Raw genomic sequence first — 21,760 nt, 5'->3', positions numbered from 1 at the left:
TAGTTTTTTTTTGTAAAATAATATTTTTAATATTGAACTCAATTTAAAAATTGTGCAATTTCCATTTCTTCTCTTCCCAAGTATCTGCTCCCTCTACTGGTAGCCCAGAAGCCTACAGTTAACTTACTTTGAAGTAAACAAATTAGTTTCTGCTGCCCTGCAATTTCATCAGGTAACATAGCTGAAGTTTGTGAAGAGGTTACAACTCATGGAAAAAATAATTCATCGTTATTCAATTTAATATATCCTTAAACTGGATTTGAACTAGGCAGCAGACAAAATAATTTCCAAGTGTTTAAAATAAAATCTTTCTAGTGCTTCAATTGGCCCCTGTAATATGCAAGAACCTGCCAACCACTTATGGTAACTCTTACTACCAGTAGAGTTCAGCATTTAGTTTAAGCTGCTTACACAAAAGGATGGCCCAAGGCAATGGATGGGTTGGGTATTTTGCAGGATGAAAAAAAGTGATGGCTTGTGAACTATAGCTGTATGTGCAAACAACACAGGCAGCGTTCAAATGAACAGAATGCACATCTTCAAGAAAGCATACAATAATTGGATGGCAGACAGCAAGCTAGTCACAGAAATCAAATTGAGGTCTATTTATTTCCATCAACATGCCCTCCATAATATTAGGGACAAAGACCCATCATTTATTTATTTGCCTCTGTACTCCACAATTTGAGATTTGTAACAAATCACATGTGGGTAAAGTGCACATTGTCAGATTTTATTAAAGGCCATTGTTATATATTTGTTTCACCATGTAGAAATTACAACTGTGTTTATACATAGTCTCCCCATTTCAGGGCACCATAATGTTTGGGACACATGGCTTCACAGGTGTTTGTAATTGCTCCCTTTATACAGGTATAAGAAAGCTCCCAGCACCTCATCTTTCCATCACCTTTGGAAACGTATTGCTGCATATCAACATGAAGCCAAACCTTAGGCTTACCAAAGTCAACTGTTTGGAACATCATTAAGAAAGAGAGGACTGGTGAGCTTACTAATCGCAAAGGAACTGGCAGGCCAAGGAAGACCCCCACAGCCGATGATAGAAGAATTCTCTCTATAATAAAGAAAAATCCCCAAACACCTGTCTGACAGATCAGAAACACTTCAGGAGTGGATTTGTCAATGACCACTGTCTGCAGAAGACTTCATGAACAGAAATAGAGGTTACACTGCAAGATGCAACCACTGGTTAGCAGCAAAAATAGGATGGACAGGTTAGTTTGCCAAGAAATGCTTAAAAGAGCAAGCATAGTTCTGGAACAAGGTCTTGGTGACAGGTGAGATGAAGATTAACTTATATCAGGGTGATGGCAAGAGCAAAGTATGGAGGAGAGAAGGAACTGCCCAAGATCCAAAGCATATCACCTCATCTGTGAAACACGGTGGTGGGGGTGTTATGGCCTGGGCATGTATGGCTACTGACTCACTTATCTTCATTGATCATACAACTGCTGATGGTAGCAGCGTAATTAATTCTGAAGTGTTTTGACACATCTTATCTGCTCAAGTTCAAACAAATGCCTCAAAACAGTGGCCAGCAGTTCATTCTACAGCAAAACAATGATCCCAACCATACTGCTAAAGCAACAAAGGATTTTTTCAAAGCTAAAAAATGGTCAATTTTTGAGTGGCCAAGTCAATCACCTGATCTGAACCCAATTGAGCATGCCTTTGAAATGCTGGAGAACTGAAGGGGACTAGCCCCCAAAACAAGCATAAGCTAAGATGGCTGCAATACAGGCCTGGCAGAGCATCGCTAGAGAAGACACCCAGCAACTGGTGATGTCCATGAATCGCAGATATCACGCAGTCATTGCATGCAAAGGATATGCAACAAAATACTAAATATGACTACTTTCATTTACGACATTGCTGTGTCCCAAACATTATGGTGCCCTGAAATGGGGGTACTTTGTATAAACACTGCTGTAATTTCTACATGGTGAAACCAATGTATAAAAATGGCCTTTATTAAAATCTGACAATGTACACTTTAACCACATGTGATTTTTTTTTTTTCTATTACATATCTCAAATTGTAGAATACAGAGGGAAATAAATGGGTCTTTGTCCCAAACATTACATAGGGCACTGCATCTCAAATGTTATTTACCAATTTTAATTTGGAACTAGTTTATTTTGGTTTTCAAACAAGCTTTCAATCTTGTGTAGAAAGGAACTGCAGATATGCTGGTATGTGCTGGAGTAACTCAGAGGGTCAAGCAGCATCTCTGGAGGAAAAGGATAGGTGACGTATTTTTTGGTGGAGAACTGAAGGGGACTAGCCCCCAAATGCTTAAATTTGAGAAATAACATTTCAACCACTTATCGCAGCTACCAAGTCGGCCTCAGTGGTTGATCACAAAAGGCTGACATCTGCAGTTTACTCAGCTCCAAACCCACAGAGGAAACAAAGTCAATGTTTAATATGTTTTGACCTACAATATTTAAGACTATTCAAATAAACGAAAAACAGGCACTAATCATTGAAGTTATTTTATTTGACCTTTTCCCTGAAACTGACTTACCAGTGTAATGATATGGAACACAATTACTAGAAAGACAAATCTGATGAGGAAAACCTTTATTCGAAAGATGGGAAGAAAAACTAGATCCGATTCAATTTAATCATCCAAATGAAAAATAAAAGCAAATCCGACCAAAAATTCTCCAAACTGCAAGGTTTGTGACAATTTAAAAATATGTTCACACAATCCACAGTATGATGACAACAGACATACTGGCAACACCGGTACCAAATAGTTGTATTATTAAAAGCCTTAATCACATCTACATCATACAGCAAGGCTATTTTATCCAAATCAGTTGGTAAAATTTGGATATAGGTTTGGTGTGCATTTTCCTTTCACATTACAGCTGCACTGGATGCTAATGATGTTCATTTACCATCAGTGTTGCCAAGTGACAGGCTGACAGTAAAGGGAAGGCATTTTCCTTTCATGTTACAACTGCACTAGATGCTAATTGTATTCCCTTACACTCATTATTGCCTACTAACAGGCTGACTTTGCAAAGGAAATGCTTTGACATGCAACAGGTGGTTAACTTTGCAGGCTTTTATTATTTTAGTTGCATGATCGACTTGTATCAAGTTTGTTGTACTAAAATAGGTACATGCGTACAGTTTAACAAATGTCAATTTTATTGTTAGCTTCAAAAAGATTAAGAGTTTGCCATAAAGTTATTATAATTCAGATTCGAAATAATTTGGCATGTGGGTCTTGGTAAATGGGGCATGTGTACTTTTAGCGGCGCACAGTAGTCCAGCCTTCTTCATCAATTTCATTTTTGATATGACGAGGTGCCTCTTTATCCTCGTCATTTTGCCAGGCTGATTTTTCTTGGTCACTGTCCATTGCTGGTGGACCTTTTACAGGTGTATCAATTACCCCTTTCTCAACCTGGCTTTCAGCATTTTGTTCTTCACCAGCACGTCGCCATACGCCTAGTGAAAAAATAAATAAGGAACAGTCATCAACTGAGAAACAAACAATTAAAGAATGAAGTTATTGTAAATTAAAGTTTGATTTGCATGAGGAGGTAACTACTTCTAAATCTCCTTAAAAAACCAACTGACCATCTAACCTGAAACTGTTATGGGGATTCTCCATTCCTATGCACTAGAATCGAATGCCTATTTGGTTCATTACATTTGAGTGTACCAAACTTTGGTAACTAGAAGCCTCCAATTATGGCAACCACTAGATATTTTTTAAGTGGTGGGGATTACGAAGATGATAAAAATGTATGAAAAGCCACAAGATGAAAACAACAGACAGAATAATTGTGCCAGTTTTTCGGAGTTTTTCCACAGACTTTAAAAGATATGTAGCAAAGCTAAAAAATGCTTTCAAGGAACTGGCTAACTGTTTCATTCTGGGAATGTAGGATTAAATATCTAGGCTAAGTACATTATGCTACATTAAGTAATATTATTCTGCTCCTTTACCGTCCTCTCGATCAGTCTTAACCGGTGGAGCACGCCGTTCTGGCTCAATTTTACGATCCTTTACGTCTCTGCGATCACGGAGGTCTCTACGATCTCGGTCACCGTCCGGTAGCTGAGAAGCTTCTCTCCAGGCACTACTCTCTTCAGTACCACCCCGTCTCCATGGGGCTTCATCCTTGTCTCTGAATAGCAAACCCATTTGTTATTGATGTTCATGAACATTTACTTAAACCATATTGGTACAGTGCAGTTTGTTGCTCTTGCATATGTAATCCTGTACATCTATTCCTGGACGAGTGTTTGCTACCATTTTGTCTCTATTCAAAGAAATATGTAACAGTCTCAGGTAAATGAATTATTTTTCTACACGCAAATAGAGGTTAATAATTGAAATGTTGTCACTAGTTTGCAACATCTTGCTTGCATGGTGGTAATGGGTGTGAAAATAGCTAATGATCATTTCTGTAAAGTAATCCCAATCGGACAGTAAAATAATTAACAAGTGCAAATGCAAATAAATGAATTTAGTTTCTTCTGCATCACATGTTTATGCTATGTTTGGAGTCATTTAGATATTTCACTCTTTATTGATTTAATATCTTGCCTATTCATAATTAGGTAATCTCGGGTGGGTCAGTAACAAGGTTATAATTGGCTTTGACACAAAATGCTGCAGTAACTCAGCGGGACAGGCAGCATCTCTGGAGAGAAGGAATGGGTGATGTTTCAGGTCGAGACCATTCTTCAAACTGATCTTGGCTCTGTACCTAGAGTCAAAACAACATTGACAAAAGTCAGTTGCATAGCCTGGTTGCTACCTAATTGGAAGCATACCCATGTTGACTGGTAAAGTTCAGGACTGCTTTTTGCCTACACAATATCTATTCTGGTTGTTGTCAAGGTTCATGTGTAAATAATAGCCATTTAGCTACAGTACCAGAGGATGTTCAACTGCATTCATATAATGGGAAATCAAAACAGAACTGAAGAAAAAATACTAGGGCAAAAATGGTTATATGTACTGTCCAGATCCATTTTTCACCTAGCTCCTAAAATCTGAAATGGAAATGTATCACAACATAATTGGGATATTTAACTGCCCGGCAAAGGTACACCTGGACAATTATTTCATGAAAAACTCAAAATTAAATCATTACTTGATACTTGAATGAAAGTAATTAGTAGAACTGCAAATAGCAGAATTAGCCAGGAAGACAAAGTATGCTATTAATCCTCAAGCTACAAACCTAACTGCAGTTCGTCGATCTTGATCCCGATCAAGGTCACGCCCTCTATCATGGTTGTCTTCTGAAGACCTAATTTCTCTGGGTGGAGCCCAGCTTTCTTCACGTGCCTTTTCTCTCTCTCTCCATCCACCACCTTGGATTCAAAGAGAAAATTACACTTGTTTCTTTATGGTATTACTTTTTTACTTAATGATGAAAAATTGCATGTCATCAATTGTCTTAATTAAGCAATGCTGGTGTGTACATTAGAAGTGTTTTAATAGCTCTACATTTTAATTATAGAAATATTTACGCTGTCTCTGTTGAAGAATTTCAAGATGCATTTAGACAGGCCGCCAATACAAAACAAGGGATGGACCGACCAGCAGCACCTCAATCCAGAGAAATAAATTCTAGCTTTATAATTTCTCTCACCAAACTTCAATGTCCACAACTCAATTAAGTTCAGAAATAGCAATATTTACTGATGATTATAAAATACAGTTACAATTCCTTGAGTATGAAGCAGTCCATGCCTCGTGCTTAAATCCATACACTATTTTTGAAGAACTGGCCAATAAATGGCAATGAACCACCCACCTCCTCCTCACAATATTGTCACGATTCCCCTACCTACCTGGGGATCACTATTACCAACAATGTAACTGGATCCGCAAAACCTGTGGCTAAGAAAGTACAGAAAATTGGTAGTCTGCAATGAGCCACTCGTCTCCTCACTCATTCACTCAAGACTTTCCACCCTCTGTAAGGTGCAAGGACGGCACAGTGATGAAGTGGTAGAGCGGTGGTGTCTCAGAGCATCAGACATTTGGGTTCAATCCTGACCTCGAATAATGTTTGTGAGGAGTTTGCATACATTCACACATGGGCTTCCTCATGGTTCTCCAGTTTCCCCCCGCATCGAAAAAACCTGTGTGTTTATAAGGTAATTGGCATCTGTAAATCCCCCCCCCCCCAGCATATAGGGAGTGGATGAGAAATTGGGACAACAGAACGGGGATTGAAGGGTATGAAGAGTCTGTTCAGCGTCTGAAGGGTCTGTTTCGACGATGAATCCTTAAACTAAAAGTATGAGGGAATACGTTCCACGCTTCTGGAGTACCAACTACACAAATTCAGCACGACCCAAAATAAAACAATGCACTTAATTTGTCCACCACCTTAAACATTCACACCCTGCACTTCTGGCCCATGATGGTTACTATAAGCTACAAAGCATGCTGCAATTACAAGGTTTCTCATCAACATCCAAACCCTCAAGCTCTGTGCCCGGATATGGCGCACTCGATACAAGGAAAGATCATCATCTCTACCTTCTCGTAGGGATACTAAGAAATCCAAATCTTTTACTGTCGTTGGTCAACACTCTAAGTGCCCATCTCAATCCTGCAGCAATTCAAAGTAGATAATTTTTTTCAAGGAAAGACATTAAATTTTAATTAGCACCCTCACCCCATGAGAACATTAAAATAAACCACAAACGCTTCAGCAGAACCAAATGCAAAACTAAAAAAACAACCTGTAGCAGGTTTCTCAAGTGGTCTCCATGGGCTAGGTCTTGCGTCATCTGCTCGCCGAGGGCCCCTGTCATCATCACGGCGTGGTCTGTCATCATCTCTCCAAGATCCCTTGTCGTCATCACCTCTTTTAAACAGCGTACTCCGATCATCATCTCCTCTCTTGAACAGTGGATCCCTATCATCATCTCGCCGGATCCGATCCTCCCCTCGCCTGATTGCAGGCCGCTCGTCATCAAAGCCTCTGCCTTCTCCTCTGCGCCACTCTCTAGTGGAGGAAAATTGAACACGGGACAAACTGTTAGAAGACTTCATAATTATACTTCAAGATGTGAACCGCAGCATACAGAGAAAGATTTCAAAGTGAACAATACTGAGAATGAGAGTAGAGATTTTCAGAGGGGAAAGGATTTGTGAAATAAGAAGACTACATCGGAAGTCAGATTGAAATGTTAAGGAGTATGCCAAAATGCAGAATACACCAAATGGCACAATTCTGAAGTGCAAAATGGGGAAGCAATGGTTCAGATATATAATCTTTGAAGGTATCATCACATTTATGAAACTTAACTTATGAATACTTAGCTTCTCAGTGTGTGCAAAACCAAGGAAGTTTTGGCAAACCTTCAGAAATCACTATTTGAACCAAGGTAAAATATCCAATATACAGCATCCAATTATATGGATACACGCGTTAGGATGCTAGATCTTAAAAGGGTGTAGAAAAGAACAGGGTACCAAGGATGGGAAATTCAGTTACATGAAAATATAAGAGAAGCCAAAATTCTTAAAATAAAGGTTAAAGAAAATGTTTGATGAGGTGTGTTAATAGAATAGACAGGTAGACATTAATAAGTATAAAGGGATCATGGTGTACTAGTTTATTTGGCACAATGGTTAATGCTGCTGCCAGTTTTTGGACCTGGGCTCAATACTGAATCTAGGTGCTTGTACATTCTTTAAGATCACATGCATTTACCCAAGGTCATAGAACATGGAAACAGGCCCTTCTGCCCAAGCCGAAAAACATGCCCCATCAACACTAGTCCTTCGTGCCTGCATTTTGCCTATATCACTCTAAACCTCTCTTATCCATGTACCTGTCTAAATGTTTCTTAAACATTATGCTAGTACCTGCCTCGTGTTTGTGCTTCCTCCCACATACCCATGACATACTGTTTGATAGGTTAAAAGGTGGCTACTGTAAACTTCCAGAGAGCAGTGGGTATCTGACTAATCCAAGGTTTGAAAGGGGAGGGACGGGGGAAGCAGCCTTGACAATATTGTACAGGACTTTGGCATGATTCTCAGCAGTAGCTGTATTCCTAGTCTCTTTACCTAGTATACATTAGTCATAGTATTAGTGCAAAGTAGATTCATTGGATTGATTAAGATTACGAGAAGATTGCCCACCAAGAAGGCACAAAGTAAGATGAGTGTATACTCATTGATGTTTGGAAGAATGGGGTCAAGCTTCTTGAAGGATAGATATGGTGACACTGATTGGCAGCTCCTCCCAGGTGCAAAATGGGCAAGAGCAGTAGGAGAAGGGACTGGCCAGTTCAAACTGAAGAGCAAACGTAGAAGGCCATAAATTTCCCAAATTCTTTATCGCGGAGAACTACAAATGCTCTATACTCAAGGCAGAGATCAGTATATTGCTGCGCTCCACAGGAAACAAATGGAATAAACAGAAAATGCTGGAAATAATCCACACGTCAAGTGAAAACTGCAGAAACAAAGCTGAAAGGTCATTGCCAAAAACATGTAATTGTTTCCCTCTCTACAGATCCTGCTTGACCAGCTGAATATCCCCAGCGTTGCTTTTATTGCATATTTTCAGCACCTGCATTTTTTTGCAGTTCAATAAAGAGGATATAGAGGAAAGTTATAAAAGTGAATGTGATTTATGACCAGTTTCAAGGAATCCCTTTGCCCTTCAATTGTCTGTAACATAATAAATTAAATTGTCTGGTAAAAAAACAGGTATTTGAAAATTTTAACTGAATTCCAGTAAATTATAATTGCAATGCAATGCCCAAAAAAGCTGAGGAAAATTTAAGAGTTACACTAAAAAGGTAATGGACAATACTTATAGATAAACTTGCCCTTTCAAAGAGAAGGATAAGTTTAAGACCAGATACAGGATTTAATAAGTTGGAAGGCCTCATTCAATGCTAAACAATTTGATAACTTGGTTATAACAACTACATACGCATCAGTTCCACCACGTCTCCATTCACTGTCTCTTTCTATAACACGGGAATCCCTCCAGGCATCTCGATCATTATCTCTGTCACTCCAGCGATTCAAATCCTGATGAGAAAGTAAGCAAACTGTTAAATTAAGGAATTACAATTCCCTTTCAAAATGAAAATGTTTTCTTCAAAATCCACAAATTTCACTTCTGACAATTCTACAACAGAATTCCATTGCACACAAATGATTAGTTAAAAACTAAACAGTCTTCCGTCAACTTTAATTGAAAATTGTGGGTCAATGCTCAAAACCCAAGCTGATTTGAAAACTAAAGCACTAGTTTCTAACTGCTGGTAAACAATACTATAGGGTTAAGAGTTTGCAGAAACACCTTTCTAATTAGCACAAACAATTCTTCAAAATAACAGATCAAATGGAACCTTAATTGCCCTTGCATGGTAATCTTAAAAACCAAAATATCCCAACACAATGACAGTCAAAGCAATATGACCCAACTCCCCTCAATAAACGAGCTATAAAAGCCAACTGGATCCAAGACATTGCCCGAGAAATCGATGCATTGGTGATCATTTTCCAATGTTCTATAGACTCTGGATCAGTTCCTGTGGACTGGAGGGTAGCTAATGTAACCCCATTTTTTAAGAAAGGAGGGGGAGGAAAAAAAAGGCAGCCTGACATCGGTAGCGGGGAAGATGCTTGAGTCGATTATTAAAGATGTAATAGCAGCGCATTTGGAAAGCAGTGACAGGATCAGTCAAAGTCAGCATGGATTTGTGAAGGAGAAATCATGCTTGGCTGATCTTCTGGAATTTCTTGAGGATGTTACAAGTAGAATGGATAAGGGAGAGCCAGTGGATGTGGTGTAAGTTAACTTTCAAAAACCTTGGACAAGGTCCCACACAAGAGATTAGTGTGCAAAATTAGAGCACATGGTATTGGGGGGTAGGGTACTGACATGGATAGAGAACTAGTTGGCAGACAGGAAGCAAAGAGTAGGAATTAACAGGTCCTTTTCAGAATGGCAGACATTGACTAGTGGGGTGCCGCAAGGCTCTGTGCTGGGACCCGTTATTACAATATATATTAATGATTTAGACGAGGGAATTAAATGTGACATCTCCAAGTTTGCGGATGACACAAAGCTGGGTGGCAATGTGAGTTGCGAGGAGGATGCTATAAGGCTGCAGGGTGACTTGGATAGGTTGGGTGAGTGGGCAGATGCAGTATAATGTGGATAAATGTGAGGCCATCCACTTTGGTGGCAAGAACAAGAAGGCAGATTATTATCTGAATGGTGTCAGATTAGGAAAAGGGGAGGTGCAACAAGACTGGCTGTCCTTGTTCATCAGTCACTGAAAGTAAGCATGCAGGTACATCAGGTAGAGAAGAAAGCAAATGGCATGTTGGCCTTCATAGAGCGAGGATTTGAGTATAGGAGCAAGGAGGTCCTACTGCAGTTGTACAGGACCCTGGTTAGACCACACATGGAGTATTGTGCACAGTTTTCGTCTCCTAATTTGAAGGTGGTCATTCTTGCTATTGAGGGAGTGCAGCTAAGGTTCACCAGGTTAATTCCCGGAATGGCAGGACTGACATTGGATGAAAGAATGGATCGACTGGGCTTATATTCACTGGAATTTAGAAGGATGAGAGGGGATCTTATAGAAACATATTAAATTCTTAAGGGATTGGACAAGTTAGATGCAGGAAAAATGGTCCCAATGTGAATCTGTGGAATTCTCTGCCACAGATAGCAGTGGAGGCCAATTCACTGGATGTTTTCAAAAGGGTCCTTAGAGCTTAGGGTTAACGGAATCAATGGCTATGGGGAGAAAGCAGGAATGAGGTACTGATTTTGGATGATCAGCCATGATCATATTGCCTGAAGAAGGGTCTCGACCCAAAACGTCACCCATTTCCTTCTCTCCAGAGATGCTGCCTGTCGTGCTGAGTTACTCTAGCTTTTTGTGTCTATCTTCGGTTTAAACCAGCATCTGCAGTTTCTTCTTACACTTGATCATATTGAATGGTGGTTCTGGCTCAAAGGGCTGAATGGCCTACTCCTGCACCTATTTTCTGTGTTTCTATTGTTAATTCTAAGAAATCTCAGCAAGTGAACTATGTTTGACAACACATAGTTACACATTTGATTCCATTCAAATGGGTAATTCCATTTGGACTGAAAAAGGGCCCCAACCCGAAATGTCACCTACACATGTTATCCAGAGATGCTGCCTGACCTGCTGAGATACTCCTGCACTTTTGTCTTTTTTAACAATTAGCGGTATCTGTTCTTAATATCTGAAAGGTGAGAGGATAAATACATATAAGAACAAACAGCTACTACCTTTCTGCGCATTTGATCGTCATTAACTTTCCTTTCTTCTTCTTTACGACGTTCTCGTTCTTCAATTTCCAACTCTCTCTGGCGCCGTTTCTTTTCAATTTCTTCTAATTTTCTTAGCTTTTCCTGGTATTCGCGCTCTTCAGCTTCCCGCTTCTCACGCTCAGTGCGTTCCCTCTCTTCCCGTTCTGCATCAATAAACACCAAATTAGAATCCACACTTAGCAACAATTCGCATGGTTTGAGTTTGACTTTTATGAACATATTTACACATGCATATTCAAACCTTTCGTAATCTTTTCCTCCTCTAGTCTTACAGCTTCCTCCTCTTTTTCTATATAGTAAGCCTTGCGTCTTTCCTCTTTACGTTCTCGCTTGCGTTCATCCAAACGCATGTGCCGTTCTTCATCGAGCTTGTCTTGGAAATTATTCAGTTTTTCCTTTTCTCAGAAAAAGCAAAAATTATAATAAGGGAAGAATTGCTAGGGCAGGTCACAGTTGTTATTAGAACAATTCACTGCTGCAATAAGTTTTATGTGGATGAATTGTAATCCTATAGAAATTTTAAAACACAAATGTCTTCTAACAAGAAATTGCAATATTAAAAAAGAACTGCAGACCTCGTACACTGTGCGCCGTGAAGCCATCAGCTTTTCTAGGAACAATTCTCGATCAGTCATCATTCTTGACATTCGATTTTTGTGTTCCAATGCCATTTCACGCTCCACTTTCATATTGGTAATCTGGAAATAAAACAATCTTCAGCTATATATAAATGCAATTTAGCCACTTAATATACTCAAATTACAACATCAAGAATAAAAGTCTTCAAAACAAAGTAAGGAGGACGGGAAGAAATGAAAGTAAAGTTTACAAATTATATCACCTACCCGTTCTTCCTCTTGAAGTTCCCACAACTCCATATCTTTTATTCGCTGTTCCTCAAAAGAGTTTTTAAGCAAAGGTATTTCTTCTAATCGTTTAGCTCTTTCATAAAAATCAATCTGTGCAAAAAAACAAATGGTACATGCATTCCAAGCTGATCTTTGATTTATGAACATATAATATTCAAATGAAATTAATTTAAAATCTTATACATTTAAAATAATAGCCTGGTATATATTATCTTCACAAATTTAAAATAACCACACTTTTGTTAAATCACTGCCATTTCTAATCTTGAATTTGCTCCTTCCAAAGGTTGACAATAACTGGGAATACATGCCCAAGGCTACATGTAGCATTCAGCCTTTAACACTGAGTACTGGGGTTTCATTCATTTAAAGCAGCTTCTAGTAGAAATTAGATCATTGGGCAGCACGGTGGCGCAATGGTAGAGTTGCTGCCTTACAGCACCAGAGACCCGGGTTTGATCCCGACTACGGGTGCTGTCTGTGTGGAGTTTGTACATTCTCCCCGTGACCACGTTGGTTTCCCCCGGGTGCTCCAGTTTCCCACCACACTCCAAAGATGTACAGGTATGTAGGTTAATTGGCTTTGGTAAAAATTGAAAATTGTCACTAGTGTGCAGGATAGTGCTAGTGTATGGGGATTGCTGGTCGGCATGTTCTCAGTGGGTTGAACGGCCTCAAACTAAAAGTCAAGCAAGTATCAGTGCTTTATTTTATCACAGTGGCCCATTCATTATGCAATCTGGCTGCTCACCTTCTTTTCCTGATTTTTCAGACGTTCTTGAAGTTCCCTCTTTTCTTTCTCCAGCTGTTCAACCTGCTTGGCCATTATGAAATCAGGATCCAATTCTTCAAGGTCCTGTAAAGTAATAAGGGATTAGACATCATATAGAAAAACAGATTAAAAAATGCCCTCATACAGAACCATAAACAGAGTAACATTTTCTACAACCACCAAATTTCAAATGTCCAAAATAGAGTTGTAGAGAAAGCTCCAAAACAACATGAATAAATAAATAGCCACTGATCAGAGTTGGGCCACTGCATTAAAAGGTTATGTCTGAAAATACAGTGATACAAAAGTAATTTGTTTAAAATCCTTAACATGGAAGGGAGGAAATTTGCAGTTAACATCAGGGTATTATGCCTTTAGGAATGAACTTTGTTGACAACAATTCTGACTTAAAACATCATTGAACAGTATCAGTTAAAGCCAAAAGTGCTTAATAGGTTGTACAGGCCTACCACCGATTTTCTAGCACTCTTGATTTCAGAACCTTGGGGTTTTAATCATTTTGCTGGACCAGAGGTCACGGCCTTGGGGAGCCGAGATATTCGCCCACAAACTCGGCCGCGCCGTCGGCTATGGGAGCAGACCTGCCGACTCTGGCTAGGTCAGAGTTCCAGAGACCTGGCAGCAGGCAGGAAATTCAACCTGCTGATCGGCAAGGAAATCCCAATGAGGTCAAGATCGGCCACCTCACCCAGACCGGTGTCACATTTTCAGGGGGATTTCAAGTGCACTTTCCTAATTTTGCCCAGATTAAAAGGAGATGCCGAATCACCAATTGCGGAAAAAGCGGAGGTAGACCTGTAATATATTTTAGAATATCCTGAAACCGCCAAAGGTATTATAAATGGAATTCTTAAAAGGGTTTGAGAGTGTGGCTGGTGTATTCCCACATGAGATGCAGGACACTAAGAAAATCAAATTGGTAAAATTTCCACTGAATTAAAGTTATGAGAACCTAGAACTGACTCCCACAAATAGTTGAAGCAATAATAAGGAGATACAGAGAAGCTAACCAGCCACATAAGGTAGAAGGGAAGAGGGTTGACACAAAATACTGGAGTAACTCAGTGGTCAGGCATCGTCTCTGGAGAAAAGGAATGGGTGACATTTTGGGCCTGAGCCCTTCTTCAGACTGCAGTGACTGAAGGTTCTGACTCGAAACGTCACCTATTCCATTTCTCCAGAGATTAAGAGATGCTGCCCAACCCGCTAAGTTACTCCCAGCATTTTGTATCTATCTTTGGTACAAATCAGCATCTGCACTTCCTCCCACACCAGGGAAGAGGGTTGTTATACCGATGAGCGAGGATAAATGTGAGGGAGCATAAATGCTATCATGGACCAGTTCAGTCATATGGTCTGCTCTCACACAGCATAATCTGCACAAAATATTTGCACGTTCTCCCTGCGACTGTGTGGTTTTCTCCGGGTACTCCAGGTTTCCTCCCACATACCAAAGATGTGCGAGTTTATAGGTTAATTGACCTTTGTAAATTGCCCCTAGTATGCAGGGAGTGGTTGTGAATGTGGGATAACAGAATTAGTGGGATAACAGAATGAGGGTGAACGGGTGATCTGTGGTCAGCGTGGACAGTAAGCCGAAAGGGCCTGTTTCCATGCCATCTCCAACTACTTTCCAAACTAAAAATGCGAACAAATAAATAATTTAGAGATGGATATATGTAGAGCAACATCTTACCTCAATGTCAATATCTTTAAATGCCTTAGCACCCAGTTCAGTTTTTTTAATCTGCTCCAGCCGTTCCCGCACATGCCTCCGCTTGATGTTTTCATGCTCTTGCATGAGGCGCTCTTTCTCTCTCTCCTGTGCTTCCTGACGTAAACGTTCCTCTTCAGCTTTACGGACTTTCTGAAGCTCCGCCTCTCGCAGTTCCATTTCTTCTTTCTCCCGCTGAACATTCAGGCTTTCCAAGCGCTCCTTTCGCTCTTCAATAGTCTGGCGACGGGCAAGGATACGCTGATGTTCCTTCCTGGCATTCTTCAAATAAGCAGTGACAGCCTGCTGGTGCTGTTCTTCCTTTTCAGTCTAAAGAAGGAAACATGGGGAGCAGTATGAATGCAAGCATTTATAAAAGTGGATAAACTCCCAGATATTTAACATGTACACATAGAGGGTTCCTTCAAGACAAAACTAGAGTCTCTGAACAGCTCAGCCAGGCAGACCCGGCAGTTTGCCAATCTCAGATCAACCAACTTTAAGACAGGTGATACAATTTAAGCATTCAAGTTCCATGGAGCAACGAGGCAGCACTAATAATCTCTTTTATTCACAAAATGCTGGAGTAACTCAGCAGGTCAGGCAGCATCTCAGGACAGAAGGAATGGGTGACGTTTCGGGTCTCGACCCGAAACGTCACCCATTCCTTCTCTCCTGAGATGCTGCCTGACCTGCTGAGTTACTCCAGCATTTTGTGAATAAATACCTTCGATTTGTACCAGCATCTGCAGTTATTTTCTTATACTAATAATCTCTTGTTCACTGCTAAGCATTGTCTTTTTGGTCCCAAAAGGTTAGCCAAAACCTGCTTTTAAGAGCAACGTACAAACCCCCCCCCCCATAAATTTGACAATACATCCACTATAGTAACACATCCCTCGTCTTTTTTAGCTCAGAAAACTGTAATCGGAGAACAATAGTCTTAACAGTGCAATGATACTTTGGGAATGTATGCATTTTCCTCGTTTAACAGTTATCTTACTAGCATACAACATCACTAAGATTCCTACAGCTTGTCCAATCAGAACAGATCATGGAATGGGCTTGCAGAGTAATCTATGTTTATAAAGTACTCACAAGCAAGTGTGCTGGTTTAACAACTTGAATAGCTTTGGCTAATGCAGCAGACATTGCAGTCAGTTGACTTCTAATCTGTTCAGAGGGCATTGGCTGCAGGTAGGGACCCACAGGTGAATCTTCTCGTGGAGAATAATTAAGGTCGGAGCCAAAACTCAAATTACGGGAAGAATGATCGATGCGAACCTGGAACAAAAGGGGAGAATAAACAAAATCAGAAAAAGTCCTTTTCCTTTTTTCATTAGTAATACTCAGCAGTACAAACCTTAGACCAATAGTACGGTCTTTAATAATTTATGGCTTTGATAATTGTACATTTTCCTGACCATTCTCTCAAACTCATGTTTTCGGCAGATTAGCAGAATCCATAGGGAAAAAAAATATATTTGTTATCTTCCTTTCAAATTATACCAATAAATTCCATTTCACAACACCCACTTGGAATTAATTTAGCTGCAAGCACGTTTAAAATTAAGTAAAGTTGATTTGAATGGATCTTCAATTCACCCGTTCAAGGCACTTGGTCAGATTCTTGGTATCGTATTAACTGAATGAATTACATTGCATGACATTAACATAATTTCATACAAATTGTTTGATCAGCAGTGCAAATTCCCAATTACATCTCAGAAATCTTAATGTATCACCAAAGAGTAATTTCAATTGATCGCCAGTGTGTGAAAGCAGTAAGAGTCCAAACAAGAACAAATATTTTTTAAATTTATTACATTTTAACCTGAAAATTAAACACAATATTTGAAATTTAGCAGAAGTTTAACATTAGTGCATTGGTCAATATTTGCAGCTTCTGGGATTACCTGCAAATCACAGTGTCGGGCAGCATCAACAATAGCACGTTCCAATTGAAAAGGATCAACAAATGGAACCAAGGAAACCAATCGAGTAAATTCAATACTTTGGTATATTTGGGCAACCTGTGTGTGGCAAGCAAAAATACAAGGTTATACAGGATTTTAAAAAGTTTCTATTTTTATGTCTTTCAGAGTCCAAGTAAAGCCTTGACTAACTTTTAACTGGTTGCAACTGTGTAAATAAACCAGGTATTGCAATGGACACAAGGAACTGCAGATGCTGGAATCTTGCGTAAAACACTTAGTGCTGGAATAACTCAGTGGGTCAGGCAGGATTTGTGGAAGGAATGGACAGATGATATTTCAGGTCGCGACCCTCCTTCAGACTTGGATAATAGTGTTGTTGCTTAGTGTGAAGTTGGAATGCACACGGTTCCCTTCTGATCCCAGAGACAATGTTGGTGTCCAAAAGATTAAACATATGGGGATGAAACTGAAGCTCATATATAGCTATCAATAGCAATATTAACCTCGTCAAGCAACTAAAAATATTATGCATTATGCAATGATAGAAGAAAATTCCTGGCAATAAAAGGTTAACTTGTTTTTAAAACAAATACCCATCAACAATAATTATTTAACCAACCATCAATAAGGATGTAGATTGTTAAATAATAGGCTGCAAACTACCATTCTCAGTGTATGGAGGGGACTGACAGTTATGGCAACATGGTTAGACCATCTGTTAATTGACCTCCAGCTCTACTTTAGCACATTAACAATATCACTGCCCTCAATGATAGAGAGCAAGATATATAAACGTGCTGCAATACATTTTGGAAATAAGCCAACCATCTTCAAACCTCAAAATATCTCATCTCTTTTAAACAAATTTGGTGCTCTTATATCCTTTGACACGATTGTTCAAAAACCTTTTGACTACTGCACTGAAAACAAAGTTACGCAAGATTAAAAGCTTTTCAGATTAGAGTTCTAAGATTTTGAAAACTTCGAACATCCGTGAAAACAAAACTTTCCGATTTCACTCCTTAAACACCAGAGTAGTTCAGATTACTTTCCCCTTGTCCTTCAAGGAAATAAACATAGCACAAAAAGTAAGGAAATTTGTGTTTGGTAGATTATTTCTTTGTTGTAACAATGCTTCTTGGCAATAAATCTTATACCGTTGGAAAGCCTGTTTATTTCCCTTTTAAATGGTGCCACATTTGTAAGGAACATGCATTTGTGGGATGAGCAGCAGAGCTGAGTATATGGGTTGCGCCCATGAAAAATTTGCCAAATCTTCTCTGCCAATGCCAAACAGCTTATTCTGCCATTGACTCTTGTTCGGTGTTGTTTGGTGGATTGGATGATTGAAGTCTGAAGAAACAAGACATATTGGCAATTTAACAATTTATTCATTTAATAAACAGGAGCCACAGTAGCGTGTGGAAGAACCATACACAGCCATAACAGCCTGGCACCTCCTCCTCATGCTGGTCACCAGCCTGGTCACACACTGTTGTGGGATGGCATCCCATTCTTGTCAGCACCTGGGGGTACCAGAAGCTCAAAACAAGAGTCAATAGCAACAGCAGAATAAGCTGTTTGGCATTGGCAGAGAAGATTTGGCAAATTTTTCATGGGCGCAACCCATATACTCAGCTCTGCTGCTCATCCCACAAATGCATGTTCCTTACAAATGTGGCACCATTTAAAAGGGAAATAAACAGGCTTTCCAACGGTATAAGATTTATTGCCAAGAAGCATTGTTACAACAAAGAAATAATCTACCAAACACAAATTTCCTTACTTTTTGTGCTATGTTTAGTAGTTACACCATTATTAATTAATTTATTGTGTTTGATTAAAGCATCCACAACCTTCAAAAAGATTGGGGGAAAAAACATTGGACTAGAATAGCACAACATGGAGAGGATACTTTACATTCTTAACAAATTATTTCCGAAACTTCAAATGCATAATAGGGAAGTCAAGCGTTGTCCATAGCCTTAGTAACATAAAAGATGGTAGCAAGAATACACACTTCTAATGAGGATTTAAAGGCATACAAATTTGAGACTTGGTCAAAATTAAGCTATCATGCAGTTTTTAACCCATTTAACCATTTCCCTCATTTTGTTTAGCTGCCAAACCAGAAATCCGTTCTGGTAGGCCAGTTGCAATTTTACAAGAAAAATTGGAGGTTAACATTCTTGAAGATGAGAATGTTGCTTTTAGTTTCCAAAATCATTCATTGGTAAGTGAGGTAGAGAAAAGAATTGGGGATCAATTGCCAAGATAAAATGACCAGCTTCACTAATTCAGCCCATGATTTCTTTCATAAAACCAGCAGCATGCCCGCAGTATAACAAATATTCCGAAGTTATAACTTGCATGAATAAATCTCAATTACAAAAATCTTAAATGGAGTATAGATACGAGTAGAAATATTACAGGGAGCGAGGATATAAAGGCACAAATCTTCACATCGCAACAGAAATAATTTGCCACAGCACAGAAACAGGCCCTTCGGTCTATCATTCCATGCAACCTATTTTACCCATCAATACCTAACCCCATTTATTCACATCAATTCTGCATCCTTTTATTCTTTGGCAATTCAAGATTCAATTATTAAAATAACAGCTGCAAACCCGTAAAGAATCATTTAATTCCAGTCATGTTTTCAACATTAATTCCAATGAGCTCAAATACACAAGTAGTCCAACCTAACCACATACACACCTGCTGAAGAAGTCGAAGGATAGTGTTGTTCTGCAAGTGAGGCACATAATGCAGCAGGTCCGGTTCTTTTTCTGACTGATCTCGAACCCAATTGAGAACCTGGAGGACAACATGGGGATGCCAGATCAACTCAATCAATTTACAAAAAATATTCCACAATGATACAAACAAAAAAAAGTTATAACATTCCTGTCAGTGAAAAGCTAGCAATATTTATTTTAAATGACCATCAATAAGGAAGCGGCTTTATTGCATTCTCACTGTATGGAGGGGACTGACAGTTATGGCAAATGTGGTTAGACCACCTGCTAATAAACCTCCAGCTTTACTTTAGCACTTAAAAATATCACTGCTCTCAACAGACAGAGCAGGATATCAAAACGTGCTGCGGCACACAGAAACATATTACATTATCAAAATGGGCTACTTCTCCTCAAGATAAAATATCTTAACTTCATTTACATATCTTTGTTCTAATCCTTTCGATATCCTTGCTCAAAAATCTTTTGATCTCTGCACTGAAACATGACTTTGCCTGTTATGACTAGTGAACCGTCAGAGACTAAAGCTGTTGGATATAAAAGATCTTTATTCATCACAACAAGGAGTCATTCTCATGGAGACTTATATGGTAGAATTTTCCTGAACTCAAAGCACATCATATTTATATACTCTTAACAAAGATAACAGCAGGTGATTTAATACAATTTCAGTGGCTACAATGACAAGATTTACTTTAATATTTTGATTCCGTCAAATGCTCCGTTGAATTACATATTTACAATGGAAGCACGGTACAATAATTGACAACGTATCTCTAAACGTGCAAACACGTTGGCTGCGACAATGTAATTCACAAGAATGGTCGAAAGACGTCTGACAACAGAGCACCCAGACACCAAAACTAATGCCAAGAGGGCCGACTGAGTACACAAATAGTACAATTAATGTTAAGAAAGCAAATAGCCTACAATCATGCTTGTTGTGCGAAATGACAAAATCAGTCTGGCATGGAAGCATCTTTTATCCATATCACAATGGTACAAAATAACTTAAGCTGACCATGTTTGATATAGGCCAGTTAACACCCCCCCCCCCCCCCCCCCATTGATTTATGTTACGTTGATGCAACAAGAACATCTGATGGTCTTATCATATTGCAAATCTTATCTCTTTACCAGCCAGAGCCTGGGTTCTGTAGACAGTACGGTTTGTTTACAAAGCTGTCTTAATTTTAAACTGATTACTTGCATGTACATTAGGGGCGGCATGGTGGCACAGCGGTAGAGTTGCTGCCTTACAGTGCTCACAGTACCGGAGACCCTGGATCGATTCTGACTACGGGTGCTGTCTGTACTGAGTTTGTACATTCTCCCCTTGACTGCATGGGGTTTCTCAGAGATCTTTGGTTTCCTCTGACACTCCAAACACATACAGGTTTGTAGGTTAATTGGCTTGGTATAAATGTAGATTTTCCCTAGTGCGTGTGGGATAGTGTTAATGTGCGGGGATCGCTGGTCGGTGCGGATTCGGTGGGCCGAAGGGCCTGTTTCCGCATTGTATCACTAAACTAAACTGGTACTCTGAAGATTGATTCTCGTTTGAATTAAAGCCTAGCATAATTCTATAACTCCTGAATAATTCTTGATAGGCCAAATTCACAGCTTTTCAGTTTCGAGTTGTGGGATTTCTTAAATTCTTAACGCTAGAGGTAGGGCAGTTAAGAGTATTTTCTCTGTTCTTGATTCCAGAGAGAATGTTTGCATTTACACTATGGCATTTATTTAATTAAGGCGTCCACAATCTGCAAAAATGGGCAGATAAACATTTAACTGCACGAAGTGGGGAGCACCTCGTACACTTTCAGAAAGAATTTTAAAGTTCAAGTGCATAATAAGAAAGTCAAGTGATATTACCTTAGTAACACGGCCACAAAGTTTGAGTGGGTGGAAGTCCACTTCTAACCAGTTAAAGACTTCCTTCACGTCAGGTACTGCATACTGCATCACATTGAACCGCACCTTGCATTTGTTTAAAACAAAAAAGCTCAGAAATGACAGAAGTTTTAAAGATGCTTTCCAAAGAAATGTCAAGTAGATCCCAATATATTTACAAAGAAATCATACAAAAGTTAAGTCATGATGTGAATCTGACAATTTTTCTCATATTCTTATTGTAACTTTATATATCACATCAAATCAACACTGACTTCATTCTGTGAAAGCCTCCAAGTAATTTGATCATGATACCAAACACAATCACAAACACAGTGGCGGCGCCTAACGGCTGCGGCTCGCTAGCAGTCTGTTCGTCTTTTTTTCCTTTTTTTTTTGTTGTGTGTCGGTGTTGGGATGGTTTTTGT

The 21,760-nt window shown here is 39.3% G+C and overlaps 1 protein-coding gene across 1 annotated transcript in view; it reads right to left on the bottom strand.

Annotated features, from left to right (window-relative positions):
• Nucleotides 1–2,588: 2,588 nt before the first annotated feature.
• Nucleotides 2,589–21,760, bottom strand: part of eif3s10 (eukaryotic translation initiation factor 3, subunit 10 (theta)) — a 38,611-nt gene continuing 19,439 nt past the window's right edge. The window contains exons 8-22 of the mRNA XM_078413429.1: nucleotides 21,315–21,419; nucleotides 19,399–19,497; nucleotides 16,657–16,773; nucleotides 15,839–16,024; nucleotides 14,723–15,070; nucleotides 12,985–13,089; nucleotides 12,210–12,323; nucleotides 11,940–12,062; nucleotides 11,606–11,759; nucleotides 11,323–11,507; nucleotides 8,971–9,071; nucleotides 6,758–7,023; nucleotides 5,239–5,371; nucleotides 3,992–4,173; nucleotides 2,589–3,487 (exon numbers count right to left, since the gene is read on the bottom strand). Coding sequence (XP_078269555.1) covers nucleotides 3,288–3,487; nucleotides 3,992–4,173; nucleotides 5,239–5,371; nucleotides 6,758–7,023; nucleotides 8,971–9,071; nucleotides 11,323–11,507; nucleotides 11,606–11,759; nucleotides 11,940–12,062; nucleotides 12,210–12,323; nucleotides 12,985–13,089; nucleotides 14,723–15,070; nucleotides 15,839–16,024; nucleotides 16,657–16,773; nucleotides 19,399–19,497; nucleotides 21,315–21,419 — 2,418 coding nt within the window. The 3' untranslated portion in view covers nucleotides 2,589–3,287. The remainder of the gene's footprint in view (nucleotides 3,488–3,991; nucleotides 4,174–5,238; nucleotides 5,372–6,757; nucleotides 7,024–8,970; nucleotides 9,072–11,322; nucleotides 11,508–11,605; nucleotides 11,760–11,939; nucleotides 12,063–12,209; nucleotides 12,324–12,984; nucleotides 13,090–14,722; nucleotides 15,071–15,838; nucleotides 16,025–16,656; nucleotides 16,774–19,398; nucleotides 19,498–21,314; nucleotides 21,420–21,760) is intronic.

The sequence above is a fragment of the Rhinoraja longicauda genome, chromosome 16 (genome assembly GCF_053455715.1).
Source record: "Rhinoraja longicauda isolate Sanriku21f chromosome 16, sRhiLon1.1, whole genome shotgun sequence".
In the NCBI taxonomy this organism is placed as follows: domain Eukaryota; kingdom Metazoa; phylum Chordata; class Chondrichthyes; order Rajiformes; family Arhynchobatidae; genus Rhinoraja; species Rhinoraja longicauda.
Note: the sequence above shows the minus strand (reverse complement) of the source record. Positions and strands in the feature narration are given on the sequence as shown.